The 24,572-nt window shown below is 39.0% G+C and overlaps 1 protein-coding gene across 2 annotated transcripts in view; it reads left to right on the forward strand.

Annotated features, from left to right (window-relative positions):
* The window catches only part of DCC (DCC netrin 1 receptor), a 995,961-nt gene that overhangs the window by 918,744 nt on the left and 52,645 nt on the right, over nt 1–24,572 (forward strand). For both annotated transcript variants that reach the window (XM_024580416.3, XM_045188039.2), the window contains exons 22-24: nt 3,313–3,378; nt 14,800–14,962; nt 23,708–23,934. In XM_024580416.3, coding sequence (XP_024436184.2) covers nt 3,313–3,378; nt 14,800–14,962; nt 23,708–23,934 — 456 coding nt within the window. The remainder of the gene's footprint in view (nt 1–3,312; nt 3,379–14,799; nt 14,963–23,707; nt 23,935–24,572) is intronic.

A 24,572-nucleotide genomic window follows, 5' to 3' on the forward strand; every position in this document is an offset into this window, starting at 1 on the left:
CAAAGCTCTAACCACATGACATCTGGTTTTCTGCTATATATTGAAATTCACAATGTAATTAATAACCTTGCTAAATCTAAGAGATGCTACATCCATAGAACTTTATGCCAAAGTAACATATGGATGTGCTTGTGGGCTTGTTTTTGCATATTCCCGCGAACTAGCTGGGAGAGGGAGAAACTTCATTAAAAAGACACTTGTCAGCATGCTAGAGGAAGAGGAAAGTCCTCCACAGGCTATATACCCAATTTCCAGCCAGGATGGGATTACTCCCCCCAGGAATCATTATTGCTTTACTGGTCTAAGTGATGGGGCTGTTAGCATCTCGTTTGCCTGACTGCTTTGCAATCTAGTTGCTTGTACATATGAGAAAAGTCATCTTAATATTTATACAGAACTTCCGTCTCACTGCATTTCTTCCAACACTGATCTTACACTGTCCCATGGGCAAAGCTTATCCTCTGCTCATTGAAACTCTAAATCTGTCTGCGTGGAAGTAAGGTACTTTGAAAAAGGGTTCGGCTTCTCCAAACTTTAGTCAACCCACCAAAATGTTCACAATTGGTGATTGTTTCAATGGCTTCTCTCACTACCTCCAACCCCCTCCACCCCCACACAAACAGGAGCCCCCATCTTAATGTCCACATCTTTATAGACCCACAGCCATTGGCCAGCAAACCTTAAATGTACCAATTTATGCTGAAAACAGAATCTATGGTCATCATGTTAATCTATGTATAACTTGTTGGAAACTTGACATCCTAACTTCAGCTCTGACTTGATATTAAAAGAATTTTAAAATTGTGAATGTATAGTCTGTTAACAAGATTTAAGTCCTTGAGTTAAGGTTGAGGACTGTCGTAGACCTGAGACATGAAAGGTGAAGAGTCTTTGCTCTCTCCTCTCTGATGTATAGATTTAAGGTTCAAGTTCAGTAATGGATGACAAGAAATCTGATTAAGACCTGATAATATTAAAGGACAGCTAGAAATTTCTAGGGGAAAGGGTACAAAGTTGCTGTTGTCTCTCTGGATATGATCCTTCGCATCACTGTGAATGGCAATTGAGTATTAAGAGGAAGATGGAATCACCTCAACATGGGCCCTGAGATACACTCTTGATATTGAGACAGGGGACCTACAGGAAAGAGCCTGTGCAGTGAACCCTTAGCATCCGCCAAGTGCAAGATTGCCATTTTTTTTCAAAGGAACCCTGGGACTTTACATGCAACCTAAGAAGCCTGAACATTCTTCCAGTTGTAGCAGCAAACGAGCTGCTCCTGCCTGGGTGCACCTGGGATTTCCGGTTCCTACCTAAAGCTACTACTGTGCAGTTTGTTGGAGACATCCACACTGAATGTCAAGTTCAAGCAACAGAGGACAGTTACTTTGGCACAGATGTCTCCTTCCCTGGCAGGGGGCTACTTCCATCATGTCTTTCCATGGTCGGTGGTAAAGGAGGCTTTTGTATCTTGGGTAAATGCTCCCTGAGGAGCCTGCAGAGTTGAGAGAAAGGATACAAACCAGTTTCCCAGGTAAACTGTGTTCCTTCCCACTTACCTTCCCACTGGGGTCCAGGGCTTCAAGACAGGAGGGAAGACACCTGAGTAGATTCAGTCATTTCAAAGAATAAAGACAAGAAAAAAGACACAACAGAAATGAAAACAAACACAGCAAAACAGGAAAATAGCTCACTTTGTCAGAAAGCACCAGTGTCTTTCCTCTAATGACAAACAGCAGACAGGCCCTGAGTTCTGGACTTTATCAGTTAAGCATAAGGTACTGGAACATAGTTTGATGAGACCATGAACCGAGTCCTGTGCGGGGCTGATTGGGTTTGAGCCATGAAGAACTAAAGATTTCAGACATGATTTTATAGGCTCAGAGAAATTAAGTGACTTGCCCAAGGTCACACAGCATTGGGTACGTACAAGCAGTATTCTGGATTCTGTGTTTCTTGTCCACAATTTATTTTACGTAATGAATGATAAAAATGATTGAATGTCTTTTGGGGATTTTATACCCCTTACATCGGTCAAGAGGTTCTTTGTAAAGCCTAAGGTTATCTTTATATCGGAATAAACCCATGTGCTATGAAGGATTTAATTTTCCTCTTTTTTTAAAAAAAAAGATTTAATTTGTTTCTTCACAACTATTTTGTAAATAAAATGATGAGATCTTAAGAAAGCCTCCGTAAGAGGAGTGTTGGGTCTGCAAAAGAAGGTCTCAAGGCTCGATAGTCTTAAAGAAGAAAACCAAAATCTGTACGTGGGAGAAAGCAACCGACGTTATTGGAGCTGACTGCCCCAGCTGGCTCCCTCTACATCATCCACTGAGTATAACCACTTTCAGAAATAACTCCCTGAAGCAAATAAAAGGGAGAATTAACTGTGTTCTTGTATGTGTTTTCATATAAATTCAACTCTTGAATGTTTTTCCAAAAATTATTACTCAATAGAAATCTAGAACACAAAAATATAATTAAATAATTACGGTCCTACAAATGTATCAAGAGAAGAAGGAATTACACTCGGATGATGCAATAATTATATCTGGTTCATGTCTGGCTCAATTCTGTTAAGTGCTACTTTTACAACCGTTGAATGCCTAATGGAAGGTGATGTCTCCAATAATGTAATGCTAAAGAAGCCTTCTCCTTTTCCTGGTGTGTTTGCCAGAAACATTCAGACCATGTGGGCTGTGACATACTCCCACCAACCTGCCCTGCCCCCGCGTCTGTATACCATTTCCGATATCTCCTTCCCAGACACCTAGTTGATACATAACACAAAGAATACTGAAAGCCCAGCTATAAGGAGAAGTGTGTTGTCCCCTGGTAAAATAATAATTTGCCACCAGGTCATATCAGATGGGCAACAGTGTAGGCAGAACCTGATGCAGCAAAACAGAGGTTGGTCTTGCCTCTCTGGGAGCCGTGACAAGCAAGCGCCCCTTTTGTCCTGAGATGTTCAGGAAAGCAACGTTTAGACCAGCACTGCTATTGTACATTTAACAAGAATAACGGGGAGGGGCGGGAAAGAGGAGGAGGATGGGAGTTTTTCAAAGAGGGATTGAATTTACCGTGTTTAATAGTTCATTTTCATAACAGATTTTTTTCTCACACATAGAAAATAATATTTTCTCATAAGGTATAATGGTATTAATAGTCTCTGGCTTTCTTTGAGGTGGCCAAGGTAATCATGTCCAACTGTTTGTGTATTTTGAAATATTTATTATTGCTGTCTGTGTTGTTTCCTTTGTGCTTTCATGTTATATGTGCACTCACATTCTGGTGTGTTTTCCCAATACATAGGTCGCCATGGAGATGGCGGTTATTGGCCGGTTGATACTAATTTGATTGATAGAAGCACTCTCAACGGTAAGTATATAAATTAGGTTATATTGGATTAGTTATATTAATTAAATGGTTAATTCTAGAGTGTCTGAGACACATTTTCTATTGACTGCAAGTGCCAAGATTCCCAGAATTAGGGCTTTAGTGGGACTAATAGCAACATGAAGTTATTAACAAATCTGGAGCTTGTTCTGTCAGAAGTCAGTGCCAAGGAGAGCTGGCAAGTACACAAAACAGAGCCCAAAAAGCCAAAGCATAGAGAATTTCCAAACTGACAGAGGGCTGTTAAATCTCTGGATTTTAAAAGGTTACACATATTTAAAATATTCCCAAGCATTCCGTTTTATTCCGTTTTGTCAGAGAAAGGTGATACCTATGATACATTGAACTGAAATCCCCTCAGTTTCATAAACTGACATTACTGGCACTTTTGCCCTAAGAGTACATTTACTCTTCAGAATCCTCTAGCACCTTATAGTCAATTTCCCTTCACAAGGTCAAGATTAGACACTTTTCCTGCTCATCCTAATGGAGAATTCACATACTCTTGGCTTTGAGAATGACGGGATGGAAGTACCCTTAGAACTGTGTGGAAGAAGCAGGGTGGGATTGGAGATGTCTCCTAGGATCTTGTCCTGAGTTTTGCTGAAGCGGAAACTATGGGAAGTGGGATTATTACTAGCCAAACTCCAAGGGACTGACGTATATATGATAACTTCCTTCTATAGGTTCTTAAAAAATTGTTGGTATTGCTGTTGATTGGCTTGGTTTACTAAAAACAGATTTCATATGTTCGAAATACAAACGTGAACACATGTAACTGTCATCAAGTTTAAGATCCAGAATCCTCAGCAATGCAGTTGAAATCTCTTGTATATCTCTGCCTTAGCAATGCTTCTCTAACATTTCCTCTGTTGCTCACTGTGTTGGAACCACTCTCTCAAATACAGTATTCACCATACGTGTATATGTATCCCTAAACACTACGGTGTGAGTACACACGTTTCTCACTTGAAGAAATGACATCACACTATAAGTATACTGCTGCAGCATGCACTTAAGTTTAATTTTGTTTTTAAGATTTATTCATGTATTTGCAAATAGCTCTCCTTCATTTATCTTTGCTGCTGTATAGTACTGTTTTATGAAAATAACACAATGATTTATTTAACCATTTTAGCAGGTTTTCATGAGAAATTTGATTAATGAATAGCTAAATATCCATTTGATTGGTCTTCTGTTAAGAAAAAAAAAATCCATATAAGAAGCCAAAATTGCAATCTAAACGTAGTTGCTGACCATGAAATTAGAATAAAGGGGTAAGTTAAGTGATTATTTCCCATCACAGGCTATGACAATCCAATGTGTCCATTTCCCCAAAGAGCTTGTTTCTAATCTGAGGAGTAGATGGGATGCTCCATTGCAAGCTCAGTGTTCTCCCTCCCCTGGCCAGTGGGGGGCTCAGGGACATATTTTTACCTGTTGACTCTTCTGGTTGCCAGGCACACCCTGCGCTGTTATTAATGTATTACTTAGCCAGACAAGTACAATTTCTTACATTTAAACTTCTTAAATATGTTCTAATTAAGCTACCTAAGGCTATATCTAGGATATTCTATCCAGGTTGCTACAGCCCTTACCACTTCTGTTGTCTCTTACATAGTTACTCCTCCCTCAGTTTAGTGCTCTCTTTAGTACTTTCTTTAGTAACATTTCTGTCTCTTGTAGGTACTGGAGTTTTAGATGCCTGTTATAGCTAGTGCCTGGCTCTGATAGTTCCCGGGTTCCAATATATACAAGAGGCACTTTGGCAGTTTCACAAGGGAAACATGAGTGGAAGGATGTGTTGGGGCTGAAAACAACCCAAGGGCACGTTATGAAAGGGGTTAGGTATGGTAATTCCCTCGCCCAGACTTTGCCAATTTCATTCTTTTGCTTGAGCTTTTATCTGAAATCTCGACAGTATGCCAAACCCACTGCAAGCACCTGAGCTGTCAGTAAGAAATGCTGTGCAGGTAGGGTACTGGCTACGAGCCACGAGACATGTTGGAAAATGACCACCACAGAAGCAATCAGTGAAGAGGGAGACTTACCCAGGTGGACACAGCCGAGAAGCACACTCTGGAAAAATGAAAGACAGTGAGAAAAATCCCAGAAATGTGAGGAAAGGTAAAGAAGGTCGCTGTTGAAATTGTGTGGAAACGTAATCGTAGTATTTGATACCCTGAGACAAAGAGGTTCTAGTTTTGAAGTCCATGCTGGGAATTAAGATTTTCCCATTCAGAGTCACCCTGCAGAGCTTTGAGATGCTGTATCTATGGGAGTTTCAGGTTGGAATTCATTCCCAGCTAAAGGCGTGACTTATAGGGTAATACTTTTTGGAAAGGCAGAGTGCCAGGAAACTAAAGATGGAATCAGTATAGGTAATTGAGAAAGAACAATTACCGTCCCCAGGTTCCGTCCACTACTGAGCAGTGTTACGTGTGTGAAAGGTGCAGCGGATGTGTTTGCTACAGACACGGAACTACGTAGTCTCTTAAACTGTGTCCTAAAGAACTTTAATTCTGGATAAGATTGCCAAGTTTAGCACCTAAAACTACAGGAAGCTCAGTAAAATCTGAATCATTTCTAATTGTCTGTACATATGAGATGAAGAAAAATGCTGCAAGGGATTTTCATTGTAATATTTCTCAATGTGCATATGCATAGGCAGCTAGAAATAATTCAAATAACTCAATCTCTTTATTTGTAATTACTACATCTGGACTTTCCAATTATGGATCAAGTTTAAAACCTTGGTATTGACTATTTGAACTTGAACTTCCAAATAATACAAATCCTCTCGATGAAAAGAAACCCCAGCACAAATTTGATGTTAACAGGTTAGTCAACAATAACTTTTCATAAAAATCAGACCCCAGATGGAGAGAATGACAGTAGTTGGGAGAAATGCCTTTCATTGCAAGTTTTGCCATTATATTTAATATTCCTAGTGAAAAATATAGTTGTAAAGGTGATTGTGATTAATCTGAAATACATTATCTCACAGGAGAAAGCTGTGAAGATAAAAATAGACAAATGGCCTCTAGTTACCTTGAACCAGTTTAGATTATTGACATTATTCCTTTTTAATTTCCTGCATCAGTTCATCAGGTCATAGGTATTTCTTGTTAAATGGATGGGATGAAAAAAGCACCTGAAATATTTCTAGAATCCCTACTGGAATAACAAATTATTACAGGCTACTTAACTAAGGTGAACTGATAACATCAGGGAGACATGCATGGTGGAAAGCAAACTTAATCTGTCTTCTTTTTCTGTTTTGCTAGCAGATAAATGATAGCAAATTTGTCATTTGACTTTAGCTTGGGCCGTTATAAGCAAATCAGCAAAAACATCTAAAAACCTCAGCTTCTGATTAAAATCCTGCTCATGTCTTGTGCCTGAAAAAGGGACAATATTTTCCATTTATATGGACAAATGACACCCTGACTAATAAAACTCCAACCCTACCCAACCTTTAAAAGGTAGGCTGCATCAACAAAAACATTATAAAATCTGAATTTTTGAACCTTTTATACAAGGAAGCATTCCATACATCTTCTCTAGAGTGATGGACTTTTGGAGGTCTCCTCTCTTTCCCTACCTTGCTGGATTCATCCTTCAGTGCATTGTAAAGAATAATGGCTTTTTGTCAGGAGACTCAAGCCAGCTGCAAGTAAATGGAGACCTCGCTAATCATTCACTTTCTCCTACAGAATGTTGCTCTTTTTAAAAATGCACTGTTGGAATTCGAACAAGAAAACCCAAAGATATAATTCATGTTTACTGTTGTAGCCCGTAATTAAATGGAGGATACGGAAGAAGTTTCCTAAATTATTATGTGATGACAAGTAGAATCAAAGCCAATGTGTGATGATATGGTAGTATTTTACTTTTATGAGGCATTCAGTTTTGGATTATCATGCCCATTTTTAAAGCAGAAAAATCCTCAAATTCTGATAAATGGGATTTTTGTAGTTATTATTTGAATGAATGACAAGAATAGTGAAAATTATATCAATTCCATCATGTTTTCTCACTGGGGAAAATAAATCACCACTTTATTGTTGTTGGATGTTCTTCCTGTAGTTTTAAAATTAGTAATTTTGGCTAAGAAATCTGAAGCCCTACAAAAATGTTTCTACATTGACTTCAGCCTTTGAAAACTAAACTAAGATTGACAGATGTTGATACTTAGGTGAAGCATGATTTAAAAATCAATGTTATTAACTAATTTTTGATCATTCAGAACCATATTAGATGTTTTCTAAAAGGTGCCTTATCCTCTATGTTTAGGAGAAAATACCATGATTTTTCCTCTAGTTTTGGAAAACTTGTTTTATTGTTTTCAGAACTCAATAACATTTAAACTCATCTAAATAAAGTGTACGTGAAAGCTCTTTCCATATTTGCATGAAATGATCAACATAGGCTGAATAAGCTGTTTATAAGCCATTCAACAGACACCAGAATGTCAAAATAAAAGTCCAGAAATAGAATTTTACAGTTGTTTTCCCTGTGAAAAGATCACTGAAGTGGTCCAGGGTCTCAGGTTCTAGTCTACAAAAGTGTCTGCTTACCTGCAACCCAAACAATATCTATCCCAAGTAATTTGAAGGATCCCATACTAATCCCAAACCCAGGCTGTAGAACTGACTTTGCCAGGGCTTCAGACTATGTCAGTCAAGTCACTTAAACTCTTTGGATTTTAGTTTTTGATCTGAGCACAGGATGTGTTAAGCTAGGTCACGGTTTCTTAGCCTCAGAACTATTGCAGACTGGATGATCTTTATTGCGAGTCCTGTCCTATGCATTTGCACTGTAGGATGTTTAGCAGCATCCCTGGCCTTTACCCATTAGTTGCCAGTAATATTCCACCCTTCAACGTCATAACAACCAAAAATGTCTCTAGACCTTGTCATATTTTCCATTGATCGGGAGCAAAACCTTCCCAGTTGAAAACCACTGATCTAAATTACCATTCCCTGAGAGATGTTTTGGGGTACAGGGGTCCCATGAGAAACTCTGAGAAAAAAAAACTGCTTCATTAACTAGGCAGTGGGAAAGTTGTTTGGCCACTCACTTCTCCTTGGTGCATCCCTGCCCTTCTGTCTCAACCCCAGATCTTAGTCTGGAGAGGGCTTCTCTGCTCGCTCTATACTCTTGATTCTGGTGATCTCATCCTCTCCCAGGGCTTCCAGTTCCACCCATGTTGCCAAATTCTAGCTGCCTCTTTGTAATGTATCTTAAGATCTCAACCCTGACATCTTCAAGACTGTATGTTTGTTCTGCCCTCACTGAACCTGCCCTTCCACCCTCTTTCTCGCCTCAGCCATAAGGACTATTAAGCCTGCAGCTGACTCTCTCCCTCTCTTTCTGACCCCTATGCAATCCACTTTGGTCATTTACTTTCAAACTATATTGTATAACTGTCCACTTTGCCTGATTGCAGTCGCCACTGTCTCAGTTCAATCTGTCATCATCTCTCACCTGGGAAACTTCGATATTCTCTGTGCTGGTCTCTCTGCTTCCACCACCAACCCCTCTCCATGCAGCAGGAAGAGATGTCTTCTTAATACAAACCAAGTCTGTCACTTCCTTGCTGGAAACCTTTAAATGCTCTGTGATTCTACTTAGGGTAATTGAATGTGTTCTTCAAAGCTCTGTCAGAACTGCATCCTGTCTCTCTACCCTCATTTTGTGTCATTTCCCTTTTGCTCACAATGTCCCAGACACATGGCTGCTCTCATTTCCCTTGTAGAAGAATAAGAACTAGCTCCTAGCAATCTTCTATGTTCAGCCTAAGTGTTACTTCTATAGTGAGGCCTTCCGACCTCCCTCCTCCACCAATGGTCATTTAGTCCTCCTTTCTATGTAAACTCCACTTTTGTTTTAAGCACTAATTACAGTTGTAATTTTATGTTTATTTGCTTCTTGATTTGTTCACTATACTTTTTTTCCAGTAAAGTTCTAAGCTCCATGAGGTCAAAAATCATGCCTCTGTTTTTTTGGATTTTTTGGGGGGAGGGCTGAGGGTTATATATTGATTGGTTGATAAAAAATACTCCACTGAAGGGTGGATTAGCATGGCAGATTGAGAACCATCACCATATTCTAATTTGAAAATTGTTCTCAGACCACATAATAAACAAAAAGACAGTGACATTCAAATTATGGTGAAACAATGAAGTTGGACCTGTAAATACTTCTTAATGGTTCCACAACCTGGCTGTTGTTCCCGCTCCACCCTTCCAGAAAAATAACTCAGAAACAGGGCTTTCATAACCTTTTTAAAGAGCTCTGCATTGATCCCAGGGGAGAAGTAATCTGACTTTCCGTTCATGTCACAGTGACCAGACTGCATACATGTTTTAGGAATGGAAAAGATCAATCATTTAATATATAAAATACATTTTTCTTCTCTGGTCCAACTAGTTAGGCAGACCTGTGCCTTCATTAAAACTGTGTATGCTTTTTATCTCATTGTAGTTTCTTTTTGCCTCCTTAAATCCTTTTCTGCCGCCCCCCCCCAAGATTTATTGAGATATAATTGACATATAACATCATGTAAGTTTAAGGTATACAATGTATTGATTTGATACACTTATATATTGCAAAATGACAAACACTATAGCTGAGCTAACACCTCCATCACATCACATAATTACCATTAGTTTTCTGTAGTAAGAGTAGTTAAGCACCTTAGCAACTGTGAAGTATATTATAATACAGTATTATCAACTACAATCATCATGCTGTACATTGAATCTCCAGAATGTATTCATCTTATAACTGGAAGTTGGTACTTTTTAACCAACATCTCCACATTGCCCCCAGCCCGCAGCCCCTGGTAACTGTCATTGCAGTGTCTATTTCACTGAGTTCAGCATTTGAAGGTCCTACGTATGAGTGGTTCATGCAGCATGTGTCTTTCTCTGACTGACTTCACTTAGCACAATGCCCCCGAAGGTCCACCTATGTTTTGATCACAACATCGTATCCACAGCAGCCAGTGGATCTTCAGTCCGTATTTATGGAATAATTGGACATGTTCTCTAACATCCCAGCCCAACCTCTCTTGGCCATGCACAGTTCAGATAAGCATGTTCAAAATTCTGAGATTTCAGAAAGAAGTATGTTTTCTAATGTAATTGATCAGGGAACTTTTTTTCTCCATAGTGCTGATTAATATTTCATTTTAGAGAATATTGGGATAGATTATCTGTGAGATAAATAACTATTTGTCATCTTATGTCAGGCAGAAATGCTTTGAAACATTCAATGCCATATGAATTTCAGTTCAAATTCAAAGATCTGTAAAATTTTTAAGATGTATATTGAACTTAAAGTGTTCTGATAACAAAACTATTATCAGTGAAGACTGCAATTGTAGGAGAGAAGTTTGGTCCTGACCTAGAAACTCACTGGATCTGTTTCTCTCCTCAGAACTGGACTGGTCAACTGAATGTTGACATTATTCACCTGTCAGTTGACATTGTGTAGCTATTAGGGCCCAGACATTGTGGCGATGGGACCAGATCCTCAAAACCAGGAGCCAGGACTCCTGGATCCAATACTTGGCTTTTTCTGTAAGAGAAATAAGTGCTCAGAGTGCTGCTGGAATGAGCTTCCAGCAGAGTGTTTGAGGGCAAATATGATAAATATAAAGTATTCTTGAAAGCTTACCAAGTATTATTAAAATGAAAGACATTTCACTAAACCAATTTTCATAATCATTACCAAAACTTTAGACCCATGAGATTATAAAATACATTTTGCTGTTATTAAATTTAACAGAAAAAAAGTGTGAAATCTTTTATGACAATCAAACATCACGAAAGTAAAAATTGGATGGAATGCTCATGTGATTTAAAAAATAATTGATTCCTTTCTCACTGTTATCAGTGAAACAGCTAGATCTTGGCTGCTCAGACACCAGCTACCCATGCTTTTCTGCTAACACTAGAAGCAGATGCATTGGTGTATTATATTTCTCTTTAATTTGAAAAGAATGAAATAATTGAGCCACATTGTGATGTCCACTGAGTGCCAACTCTGTGCAGGGCGTGATTCAGTGTGTCGTACCCATTGTCTCATGAAATTATCACCGTGTCCAGGAGGACATTGGCAAGTGTTTGAGTCACACAATGCCACTTCCCCTCTGAAGACAGTCAAATGTCATCTTGCCCCTTCTGGAGTCAGGCTGTGTCCCAGAGCTCTTAATTGTGCTAATATAGATTTGTGAGCTCTAAAATTCTTCCTAATTTGGAACAGCCTGTTCATATTTTTAAATGTATGGTTGATCATCATTACTCAGAGATTCTGTATGTGTGAATTCACCTACTTGCTAAAATATTTTTTAACTCCCCAAATCAATATTTGCAGTGCTTTTATGGTCCTTTGTGAGCATGTCCAAAGATAAGAGAAGCCCAAAGCTCATAAACTCAGCTGAGATGGAACAAGGGGATACACTGCCTTGTGTTAGCTCTCACACTGTAAACAAGTGTCCTTTCTGTGATCTATGTACTTAGTGCCAATTTTTTTTCATTTTTGTACTTTTTTGTTGGTGGTTTCAGTGTACAAAGTAGCCACTAAATGTGATGCTGAATGCTGTTTGTAGTGCCGTTAACACTCAAAAACTCTGTGATGTGCCTTTCAGAGAAAATATATGTGTCAGTTAAACTCCACTTAGGCATGAGTTATAGTGTTGTTGGCTATGAGTTCAATTAAATGGATCAACATTGTTTTTAAACAAGGTGTCTTTCAACAGAAACACACATAAAACAAGGTTATATATTGATTGGTTGATAAAAATTTTGTTACTAGAGGCTCACAGGAACCTAACTCTGTATTTCCTCTAGAAAATATAAAAAATATTTAGTACTTTCTAATTTAGTGTTTGTGGCAACTTCATAGAATACAACTCCTTCAAATAATGAAGATCAGCTACATCCAGAGATACCATTGAACTTGGCTTTCTTAACTGATTGATGACTGATAATCTGATTATTCATCCTTTGACTTGAGATTAGGAAATTAATGAAAGACCTTGAATGTCAACTTTTAAATTGATGGCAACTTTTATGAGAAAGTCATAAAGGATCGAAATGAAAGATGTATAATGGAAGTTCTCGTGAACCCTAACTCCCCGAGGAAGATGATCTCAGTATTATCTTCCTAATGCTCAGCAGTCGTTATTTTTTTTTACTTGAAACATGATGTCTTCCTCAATGAAAAAAAAAGAAAGAAAAGGAGAAATTTGAAAAATTCTGGTTTGCAAGGTTTTTAAAAAGTTCATAAGGTTTACTGCTGTATACAACTCAAACTAGGCTTATTAGAAATGACAAGCTCTTTATATTTGTCATGCTAATAAAAATCCATAAAATCCCCAGCTGTTTCCATTATAAGCTTTCATATAAAATATTAATTTATTCTAATCAATTAGTTTATTAAACACAGAAAGGGCATATTGACATACTATTATAAAATGGCTTTTCAAATTGTAAGTAAAACTATGATATAGAAAGTTCTGACCTTTCATTACTTGTCCCATTTCTTTGTAGTAAATATAAAATTATTTCAAGGAAATCTCATTTCTTTCATTTGTTGTCAGAATCATTCAACAGATAGTGCTATTAAAACCTTTTGATAAGTTCTTCTCCCTGATACTCAATTTATATCAAAAGCATTTATTATTTTCCAATAATAATGAAACAGCAATAATTTATTTAAGTATAAGTGACTTATAGTTATCTTTTCAAAAAAAGCAATGGTCTTTAAGTAGCATTGAAAGATAATGCTTTGATTTTGAGGTAAGTTTTAGGGTGTTATATTCATTTTTGAGAATTTCACTTATCTTTCACACTAAGGATTATTTCTAAAAATTTTGTCGTTTGGAAGTCCACGCCAGAAGTATCCCAAATAGTGTGGGATGTTATTCATTTAGGCAACATTTTATTTATTTCAATAGTATAATATTATAAGCTCTTACTCTGTATCAGGCACTGAGATGGTTCCTTTGTACACATTGCCTTTCACTCTGACAGTAACTGTATAATTATTAATATTACTTTCATTGTATAGAAAAAAGATTGCTGAGTTGCCAAAGGCCTAAACCTTTTGTTCAAGGGGTGTAGAAGGGTGATATGAGTTGTTGAAGAAACACATTCGAACTTAGGTCTAGAAAAATGTCCAAATGCGCTGCTCTATGCAGCTTTCTAAATTAATTTACAACTAAAATTATAAGCTGATATAATTTTTAATTTGTAGCTTGAAATAAGAAACATGACACAGAAGAAACTATTTCTAATCAATTGATCACTGACGGAGGGTTTAAAGAAAACAATATAAAAGGTCATTAGCCATTGTTATTTACATAAACACATTATCAAGACTGTTTTATTAGTCTGTGATTTTTTGCCTAAATGTTGTCTACCATGAAGAACTATTGCAACACAGGAAAACATTTCTATCAGGACTTTATGACACAATTTCAAACTCATTGGCTGCTCTCAGTGGGTTGAAAATTAAATGTGCTTTATAGACAGTGTCTTAAAGGGAATAGGGGTAAATTGTGAGTGGTTGGTGCCAAACTGTTTGTCTTCCATACCATCAAATCTGTAGTATTTTCTCATAAAGCACAGCCCTCTCAGGTCCCTGTCACCTTCAATTCTCATAGGACAAAGCAGCCTTCTTCCTCCCGCCCCACTTTCTGGCCAATACAACAGCTTAATGCTTTTTTTTAAATCCAAATATAATTCATATAACATACATTTACTCTTTTAAAATGCACAGGTCAGTGGTTTACAGTGTATTCACAGGTTCTGCCACCAACGCCACCATCTAATTCCAGAACATTTTCCTCGCCCCAAAAGCAAACCCTGCACCCATTAGCAGTCCTTCCCCATTCACTCCCCCTCCCCCACCCACTGGCCAACCCTAATCTGCTTTCTGTCTCTACAGTTTGGCCTGTCGTAGATATTTCACATGGATGGAATTATCCAATATGTGACCTTTTGTGTCTGACTTCTGTCACTTAGCATAACATTTTCAAGGTACATGCGTGTATCTTTACTTCTTTCCATTTTTACGGCTGGATAGTGTTCCATTGTGTGGATAGGCCACACTGTTCCTCCACTCATCAGTTGGTGGACATTGGGTTTCCACTGTTGGCTATTCCGAATAACGTCACTACGAAAGCTATTGGATAAGATGTTGTGTGGGCAGAGGTTTCATTTATGTTGGATAGATCCTTTAGACCCTTCCTCTCGTGTTTCATGGCTTTGTTCTCAGTTTCAATAATACCCAAACAATAGGAACTCTTCACATCCTTAACAGAGCTTGGTAAACTCTGGGCTGCCATAGCTCCTTAAACCTGATCTCAGTTTGCCTGTCTCTTCCCAGAGCCACCCATTGGCCAGATGCACCCCCCGCATGGCAGCGTCACCCCACAGAAGAACAGCAACGTGCTTGTGATCATTGTGGTCACCGTGGGCCTCCTCACGGTGCTGGTGGTGGTGGTCGTGGCCGTGATTTGCACCCGGCGCTCGTCAGCCCAGCAGAGAAAGTAAGTACCAGCTGTTTCCCAAAAGGAGAGAAGTCCCCGCTTGATCCAACCTCCCTCTCCTAAGTTCTAATTTTGAAGGCTCTCTCCCTTGCAATTTTAGAATTCCTTGAGTATGCCTTATCTCCTGACCTGGGCAAAACCTTGCCTTTTGTCCAGTCCAGGCCTATTAACATATGAGAGTGAGGGCCAGACTTGCAGGCTTAATCATAGCATCCTGGAGATCCGCTCTACATTCCTGTTTAATTTTACTTCTTGAGGCCAGATTCTTCCTTTCAACTGACAGCAGGTGTCCCCTAAGTAACACTTAGGAAACAGACTTCACTGTGTCTCTACTTATGGCCCTCTCTGCAATTCTGTATAAAAGGCAGGAGATGAGTGCTCCTCTAAAAGTGTTTATCACTTTGGGCAAGGAAACCTGCAGGTGTTTAATCAACGCCTGTGGCGTGAATGACCACCTATAGAAAACCAAACATGATGTGGTCACAACACATTAGTTCAGAAGCAATAGGTAAGGAGGAAGAGAGACCCAGGAATTTAGAGTTCCCAGCTACAGCTGATTCTCAGAACATTTTAGTAACTGAGGGGTTTGAAAGTACTTTTATATCATGCAGCTCTAGGTTCTAGTATAAGCAGAGTATGAAACATCAAAGTACACAGTTTAGAGTGGCAAGTTGGCTTTAATTCAGCTTATCCTTTTTCATCAGTACCCCATAATCAGGGTATTAACCTTGTGTCAGCCAGGTGTGGGACTCAGCAATAGCCTCCTGGTTGTTCGCTGCCTCCTCGCCAACCTAGCGCTTTTTCAGACCCACCCTGGTGTGTCTCTTTCAGCCGGACTGTCTCAGTGCATCGGCTGTCACAGGCTCTTCCCTTGCTGTTGTTGCTTTTCTGACATAGCATTTTTTTGGACTGAGGATCAAATGTCTAAACTCTTAAATGAAATCTACTCTGCTTTAACTACTATGCATCACTTGCACTGACTTTCAAAGTTTTAAGAAAGATTCTCTAGCAAATAATTTTCCCTCTTCCCCTGTGCCTCAGGCTTTCTCTCTCTTTTTAAAAAAGCCTATGACCATATCTGTTGGTGTATCGTGAATCTTACAGTGTCGTGAAGTGAGGTGTTTGGAAACAGGATACAGGAATGTGTACATACGGAAGAAAGTTACATGGGGAGGGGGCGTGGATGCAACCTTCATATTTAATTTATATGTAGGCAGGGGAAATTTGGTACCCAGCTGCATTCATGCGATTGTACTATCTTGAAGCTGATGATGGCTGGTGTGCTGGTCCATTGTGCTCAAACAGGAAACCAGAAAATTGAGCTTAACAAGGCCGGTCTCCTATGTAAGCATTCTGGGAATTGATGGCCACCCAAGGAGCTCCCAGAGTGTTGGGCACTTAGTAAGGCTCTGGTGGGGGGAAGGTAACTGAATAAATAACAGAATAATCTCGTGGACCAGCATTCCCAGGAAAGGGGTGGTGCAAACATAGAATGGTGGAACATCGAGGCAACAGGTCTCTGAAGCAGAGCTGAGAAAAAGTCACAAAAATGCAAGTGGGGAGGACGAAAACCAAACTTTTCATATTCCATGACAGTCTTAAAAACATTGACAAATTCACTAAATTAAATTTAACCAGCTCAACCATCCGTAGCACGGTATTTTGTTTTGTTTTTCATTTTTATCATTGCAAGAATACGTGAGGGTTATATTGACCTGATGAACTGGAATACTGGACATAGTTTGTTCCACAGAGAAAACGCCAGTCTTCTCCATGTGTAAAAGTGGGATTTGTTGCTATTTAGAGAAACTCTCGAATTATCTTAAATGCCACACAAAGCACTTTGGTAAGAACTTAAAGATTTTATTTAGAAAGAGTAGAAGCTGAGCCCTGGGTATGACTTGTTTTTAAAATTAAGAAATGAAAAAAAGAACAAATCATTCCATCAGTAACTGAAAACTCTAAGAAAGTAAATTTGGAGTTCCTATAGTAGGTGCCTCTCCTCCCTCCCAAAGTTGCTTAATATTTACTTGGCATATTTTCACAATGTCTCTTCAGCAACAGACCCACTGGCGTTCATCGTTATCTCTTTGTATATGTTAAGAGAAAAAGGAGAAAAAGAAAAGCTTCTCTTTCTAGACATTTCTGAGTGTTAATTTAGTTTTTTTTTTTTTCAATTTCATTGAGGACTCCTCCCCTGATACCGCCACCACTGAGCCTTTTAGAACAAATTAAGTAACGCAGATGAAAGTGAAATCAATTCCAATTTGAAACTGAAATAATGTCCCTTAGAGGGCTCTCAGAAAAATGGGAGTTTAATGTAATTAATAAGGTGAAGTGGGAAACCCATTCATGGACTTCTTCAATATCTCTCTGTCTGAGAGTGCTAGAGAATGTAAATTTTCTTTGTGTTTTATTGGGGGATTTGAATTGAATTCAAATGGATTTGAAACCTATGTGTGTGTACTATCAGTAATACCTCATTCAGTTTAGTGTCTATGCATTTTATTCTATGATTAATCATATTCGTAAGGTTTATCGTATATACCTCATATATAATAATGGGGTAGGTTATTGGATGGACTCACGTTCTAGTTTGTAATATTTTAGTTTTTATGATATAAAATAACTAACAGAAGTTAGAACCCAAGATCTAGTTCTGATTCTATCACTTCCTTAATTAAATTAATGGTGTTAAATTAAACCTAAGGGAAGATTTAACCCCTGTTAGTTTCCTCAAATAAGAAATAGGACTACATACTTTTCATCATTCCCTCTGTCTTATAAATGCTGAAATTCCCCATGGAATACTACTGAATTGTAGAAACACATAGCAGCATTTAGCTTCAAGCTAATGTGAAATAAAAATAATTTTGCATTTCTCTTTAGTTATTAATTTAAATTTTTATACCACTTTGAAGAGATACCCCTTACACATTTTGACTTAGTGAGATTTGAGAATATCATATATAGAAAAAGTGTTTTATGAAAGCTTAAATTGATGAGAGTGTTCTGTGTTTTTAATAAACTAATAACATTTTTCTGGCCAGAATATAGAACACGTATATGATGTATCCATAGATACTAAAGACAACATATTTGACATTGATAATATCCTGGAAATCCAAGGCACATGGTTATCACATTTCTAAGGCAGTAAACTGTGTAGATGATTAACAGCTTGTCTGAATGCGTTAAATTTAAATAAAATGTAAATTTTCTTTAAAATGTAAATGTAAATAAAATCCAAATTATAATTAATAGAATCACCAGTTGACTAAGCCTCCTATTTGATTTGACAGGTACACAGCAAGTTTTAAATGTTAGCACCCATTCAAATCTTGACTAAAATAATTATTTTCATTACTGAGGATCAAATGTCTAAACTCTTAAATGAAATCTACCCTACTTTAAGTATCATAGTTCACTTGTGCTGATTTTCAAAGTTTTAATATTTTAATCATTTTTCAATATCCACCACAAAGACATTTTAACTGGTAACCCCTTAAGAAACTAATATGTCTTAATTCCATCTCAGAAAATACATGTTTATTTGAATATCTAGGACACATTTTCCTGGGTTTCGAACACAATAGGTTTTTTAAAATTTTATTTTTAGTAGCAGTTAGTAGAATAAAAACAATACAGAGAATGAGAAACCTTGGCAACGGATTTGGATGGAGGATTCAGAACAGGTGTTTATACTTTTCCTGGTCAATTGTTACTATTTTCCACCCTCAGGTAAGGCCTCTTTGTTCCTGCAGCCCTCCCTACATTCCCAGTGGGGTAGAGTTTCCTCAACTCAGTCTCCTTCAGATCTTGGGCGCATGTCTATCTGACCAAGAGAAATAGTACCCAGCAACATGTCTGCGTCCTGTGAATAACTCGAGCAGAATGTACCTAAGTACAGAGTGGGAACTTAATAATTTATTACAATGTGGCAAAGAGTCTGTGAAATGGTAATAATATTTGAGAACTTCCCAGGGCCTTGTCAAATAAAATGAATACTCAGTCAATGCTGGTTCTTACCCATTCACATTCCCAGCATACCCATTAAAAGTGAAAATATATAAAGAACTCACTCAACTCCACTCCAGGAAGACAAATAAAACCCAATTAAAAAATGGGCAAAAAATTCGAACAGACACTTCTCCAAGGAAGACATACAGAGGGCCCAGAGACATATGAAAAGATGCTCAGCATCACTAGCTATCAGAGAGATGCAAATAAAACCTCAATGAGATAACCATCTCACACCAGTCAGAATGGCCAACATAAACAAATCCACAAAGAAGTGTTGGAGAGGATATGGAGAAAAGGGAACCCTAGTGCACTGTTGGTGGGAATGCAGACTTGTGCAGCCACTGTGGAAAACAATATGGAGTTTCCTTAGAAAACTAAAAATGGAACTGCCTTTTGACCCGGAAATTCCACTGCTGGGACTATACCCTAAGAACCCTGAAACACCAATCCAAAAGAACCTATACACCCCAATGTTCATAGCAGCACAACTTACAATAGACAAGTGCTGGAAGCAACCTAAGTGTCCATCAGTAAATGAGTGGATCCAAAAACTATGGTACATTTACACAGTGGAATTCTACACAGCAGAGAGAAAGAAGGAGCTTATACCCTTTGCAACAGCATGGATGGAACTGGAGAGCATTATGCTAAGTGAAATAAGCCAGGCAGTGAGGGACAAACACCATACGATCTCACCTTTAACTGGAACATAATCAACAAAAGAAAAAAGCAAACAAAATATAACCAGAGACACTGAAGTTAAGAACAGTCTAACAATAGCCAGAGGGGAGGGGAGAGGGGACTGTGGGGAGAAGGGTTTTCAGAAGCTACTATAAAGGACATATGAACAAAACCAAGGGAGAGGGTGGAAGCAAGCGAGGGAGGTGGTTTTGGCTGGGGTCGGGGGAGTGCTGGGGAGAAAATGCAGACAACTGTAATTGAACAACAATAAAGTAATTTGTGAAACAAAAAAAAAAGCAAAAAGAAAAGAAACTGCTCTTACAACAAGTTATAGGCAAAGCAAGGAGCAGGTGGGCCAATAAAGAATCAAAGAATAACCTGGCAAAAAATACTTGAAGTCAATAATGAAAAGTGTATCATCTGCATTATACAAAATACTTACAGATCTGATTGACGTTAACTCTTGAGCCATAAATCTTTCTCCATTTCCCCAAGGGCTTACCCCGACTGGCGTTAAAAAATGTTTCTACAGAGGCAAAGCCCCCCTATGATTTGGTCCCCTACACTTTTCCAGCTTTACTACCTACCATATCCCAGTGCAGGCTCCTTACTCCACAAAAGCAGAAATTCCCAAGAGCCAAACCATTTTTCATTCATTTAGTAAGCTCCCAGTGTCTAACCTATATTTGCACTTGTAGTACTTAGCAGAGTTCTTGACACCTAGTCAATAGTTCATGAACAGTCACTGAATGAACCAATGAATAAGTGTTTTTAAAATGCTGGATGATGCTGGGCGAGTAGAAGAAACAGAGTTTGCTCCAGTATCACTGGAGGAAAGCCATCCACACACTGGGAGTGTCTGGCCGGCTCAGTGGACAGACAGCGATCAATGCAAGGCGAGTGGTACAGGGAGAGACGACAGACGTGACTTAGGTATTTCAGGGTCACACTGACCTAATGTGGTGAGGAAGCCTTCTTGCAGGAGAGAAGAAAGAACCAGTAGTTTGTAAGTAAGTAGGACTGTGGAGGCATTCTGGGCACAAGAAGTAAGATTAATAATCAGATGGATGGACGGACAGATGAATGGATGGACATATGGATGGATTATAGATTGATAAATAAAACAAACTAGAAAACATCAGTCTATGATCATGCCATGAAAAGCTTTGCCACAGTATGAGAAATAGCGGAGAGCCTTAGAAGACCCCTTGCTTTGTTTTTATTTGAAAATACCTGTGGTGGCAAGAAAGGCCCCTTTTCTACAACTATTTTTAAAAGATGAAAGATTACCGGTACCTGTAACAAAAGGTGAGTTTGGGGGAAGGATAAATGTGATATGTCTGTATCAAATAGAAAAACTAGGTTTAAAATAAAAACAAATAAGCAACACTAATTCACTGACAGTGCTTCTAAAACTGTAGGTGCATCAGGCTCCCCTCTAGGTTGCTGGGTCTCACCTCTCCCTAGCTTCTGATTCATAACACCTGAGGTGGGGCTCGAGGATGTGCATTTCTAACAAGTTCCCAGGTGATCCTTGCTGCTGGGACCCCTGCACTAGGTTCCTCTGCACACAATGTTGAATATCCCAATGGTGAGACAGAAGAACTGGGGGCCCCTGGGCAGCAGTCGTTATGTCAAGGAACAGGCAGATGGACAGGAGGCCAGGGCGACAGCCGTTCCTGCAGGTTGGAAGACAAATTTCAGACCACATAGGTGGGAGCAAACATCAGTTTCATTACAGCCCTGCTGGACTACCATCAGGAGGAGAGGGAGGCCTCGCTAAGGCCAAAGATTTCTCTTTTGATAAAAGACAATATAGAAAACAAAGGTAGTTAAAGGATCTTTCACAGAGTATATACAAAAAAGGAAATAAAAGTCTACTTAGAGATCTTCAGATTGTTGACTGACAGTAGGCTGGGTGGATGAGTGACTTCTCAGAGGAGGACTGATCTGATTAAAATCCATATGCATTTTATCAGGAATAATCATTTCTTCCCATATGAATATTATAAGTTATAACTTCAAAAGGATTCTGCCTCAATCAGGTTTGTAACTTTTTAAAATATATATAAAATTTATCTGGAGAGGCTTAGTCCTGAGGTCAGGGGGACTAGTACATTGAGGAATGGATAAGGCATGCATGTAAGCAAAGAGAAATGAGAATTTATCACTGTTTCTAGTTTTAAACATTATTTGATAGATGTATCTACCACAGGCTATTTCTGTATTGAGTTACCATGAACAAGTCATTCTGGTTCTGGATTTGGGAACTGGGGCTTCTCCTTATGCAATTATATAAGCCCTGGAATTGAGGTTATTTAGCATTTTGACTTGTTAGAAAAAAAGATAACAGGGTGAAATCTCCGAGTTTGAGAATGACACTGAGTTAGTCTAAGTTGCCAGGGTTAGATTACGTAAAGAGCCAAGTGTGGGTCGCAGACTGGTTTCCTGTGGGCGGGTGGAATGGTGAGGAAATGAATGCAGGGAATGGGCGGTTAGCAGAGAGTTACTATCTTAGGGGTTATTATCGAGGAGTTATTCTATAGGCCACTGTCTAGCATGAGTGAGAGGTCGCTGCGAGGAAATCAGCCAAACTCAGGTCCTTCGGGGGGGAAATATCAGAGCAGAAAATACGGCATTATTTTTCTCATAAACTACTAAATAGATATTAAGTCTGGGGTTCTTTGTTTTTTATCCTCATCGGCATGCTTCAAGAAAGACAAAGAAAAAAATATTAGGGAAATTTTAACAAATCACACCACTAAATGTTTATTAATTGTGGAATACGTACCAAGCGTCCTACTCAGTAGCTGGGAAAACAAGGCTACCCTCAGTGGCGGTGCACAGGTTACAAAGTTTCCACCTAGAGTAGTCTAAGCCATTTAGCAGCAATAAAAGGTTCTTTTACAGGCCCCTGCAAGCAAGGAAAGTGAGAGGGAGGTACTCCTCTGGGCTCCTGTCAAAGGTTAGATTTTAACTCTCTGAAGTTTGCCTTATAAGGAAACATTATTGGTTTAAAAGAAGTTGAAGCTACAAGTGGAGATTTTAAAAATTATAAAGGTATAGAGCAGAGATTGAAAACTCTTTCTTAAAAAGCCCAAATAGTAAATATTTTAGGCTTTGTGGGCCACGTGATCTTCGTTGCAACTACTCAACACTTCAGTGCAAGGATGAATAAGCTGGGCAGGATTTCGATAGAACTTTACAAAAGCAGACGGCGGCAGTGGGAGGGCCTGGCCTTCAGGCCATGTTTACTGACCCCTGCAGCAGGGAATAGCTAGCAGGAGCAACATGCTACTTCACTTAGCATGCAAGGAACAACTGACTCTCACTAGGCCCATGAAGAGGTGACCACTAAACAAATTTATGATCGAAAAATTCTTATTGAGTAAAATAAGAGACATTTGAAGCACACTTTGAAAGTGTGTTCTTCTCTTTTCAAAAGGATGAGTCTTACTGTGTTTGAATCCAGACCCTTGTAGTGACTCCAAGGGAAAAGTGGTTCCTGGTCCTAAGAATGTCCTCCTGTGGTCTTTTGTCTTCCAAGAGCAAGCATCCCACTTACACATTAAATTATACAGCTGTGGTAAATACTTCCCCTTAAGCTCCTATCTTGGCTGTTGGCACAGCTTCTGGCCTTTTTATTTCTATTTGCCCTTTCAAAGCATTTCCTTCATTTATCTCCTAAGCAGATGTTACAGTCAGGTAGCTTATGCCTAGTTCCAAAGATTGGCATATGGCTCCATCTAGCCCATTGTCAGCTGGTGCTTGAATTCACAGCCGGGGCTGCTGCAGGGAGGTGCTCCCTGGCAGGCCGCCCGGGCCCCAGGGATCACCACCACGTCTCCTATAATGCGGTGAGGCTCCTGAGAAAAGAGGAAAGGCGGCCAAGAGGAGCCTGCCAATTCCTGGATTTCACAGGTTTCCTCATGGGAGTGCTTTTGTTTCCTTTCCCTGCTTCTAACTTGAATTGACAGACAGAAGACAGGAGGAGCCATTGAAAAGAAGCGCTCACATTTGCCTTCTAATTCTGTTCTGTAGGAAGCGGGCCACCCACAGTGCTGGCAAAAGGAAGGGCAGCCAGAAGGACCTGCGGCCCCCTGATCTCTGGATCCATCATGAGGAAATGGAGATGAAAAACATCGAGAAGCCGCCAGGCACCGACCCGGCAGGAAGGGACTCCCCTATCCAAAGTTGCCAAGAGCTCACTCCAGTCAGTCACAGCCAGTCAGAAACGCAGCTGGGGAGCAAGAGCACCTCTCACTCAGGTAACTCTTTCACCTCTGCACCAGGAAAAACATCTCATTTCATTCTGGACCCCACCAGGGTGTTCCCCCCTCCCTCTTTTGTGAGGTATCCTTCCCACTAATTTGCAGTTACTTTCCAATAGTTAAAATGATCTGGTATAAATTTGGTTGATTCACCCGGTTTACTTTCTATCCCATCATTCTGATTCCTGCCTTTTATAATCTCAATGCCTCTTGAGACTTCTAAGAGGTACAAGGTGATACCATACCATTGGGAAATATTGAATATGAAGCATCAATAAATTGATTCCTTTTTGTTAAGTCTTAAAACATTTGTCAAGGCAATAAAAGGTGAAGCCATTGCACAATTTTTAGTTCCCTCTGTCTATGGATCACTGAAAGTTGATTTTAAATTTGCTGTCAGATTCTTGCTTTAAAAAATCACATCAGAGACACTTGAAATATGAAAATATTGACTGTTCTGTTACTTTGTTTGATTACTATGGAGACCAACTCTCATTGTCACACAATCACACTTCAGTGGTCACCAGACTAGTTTGATGGAGTCTATTTGAAGCCTCTGCAGGTATACAAAGTGACCTGAACAAAAAAAATCTACTGTTTAATAAAACGGTGCAGAACAATCCAGGTCCAGGAAT

Source organism: Desmodus rotundus, chromosome 10 (assembly GCF_022682495.2).
Source record: "Desmodus rotundus isolate HL8 chromosome 10, HLdesRot8A.1, whole genome shotgun sequence".
Lineage (NCBI taxonomy): Eukaryota > Metazoa > Chordata > Mammalia > Chiroptera > Phyllostomidae > Desmodus > Desmodus rotundus.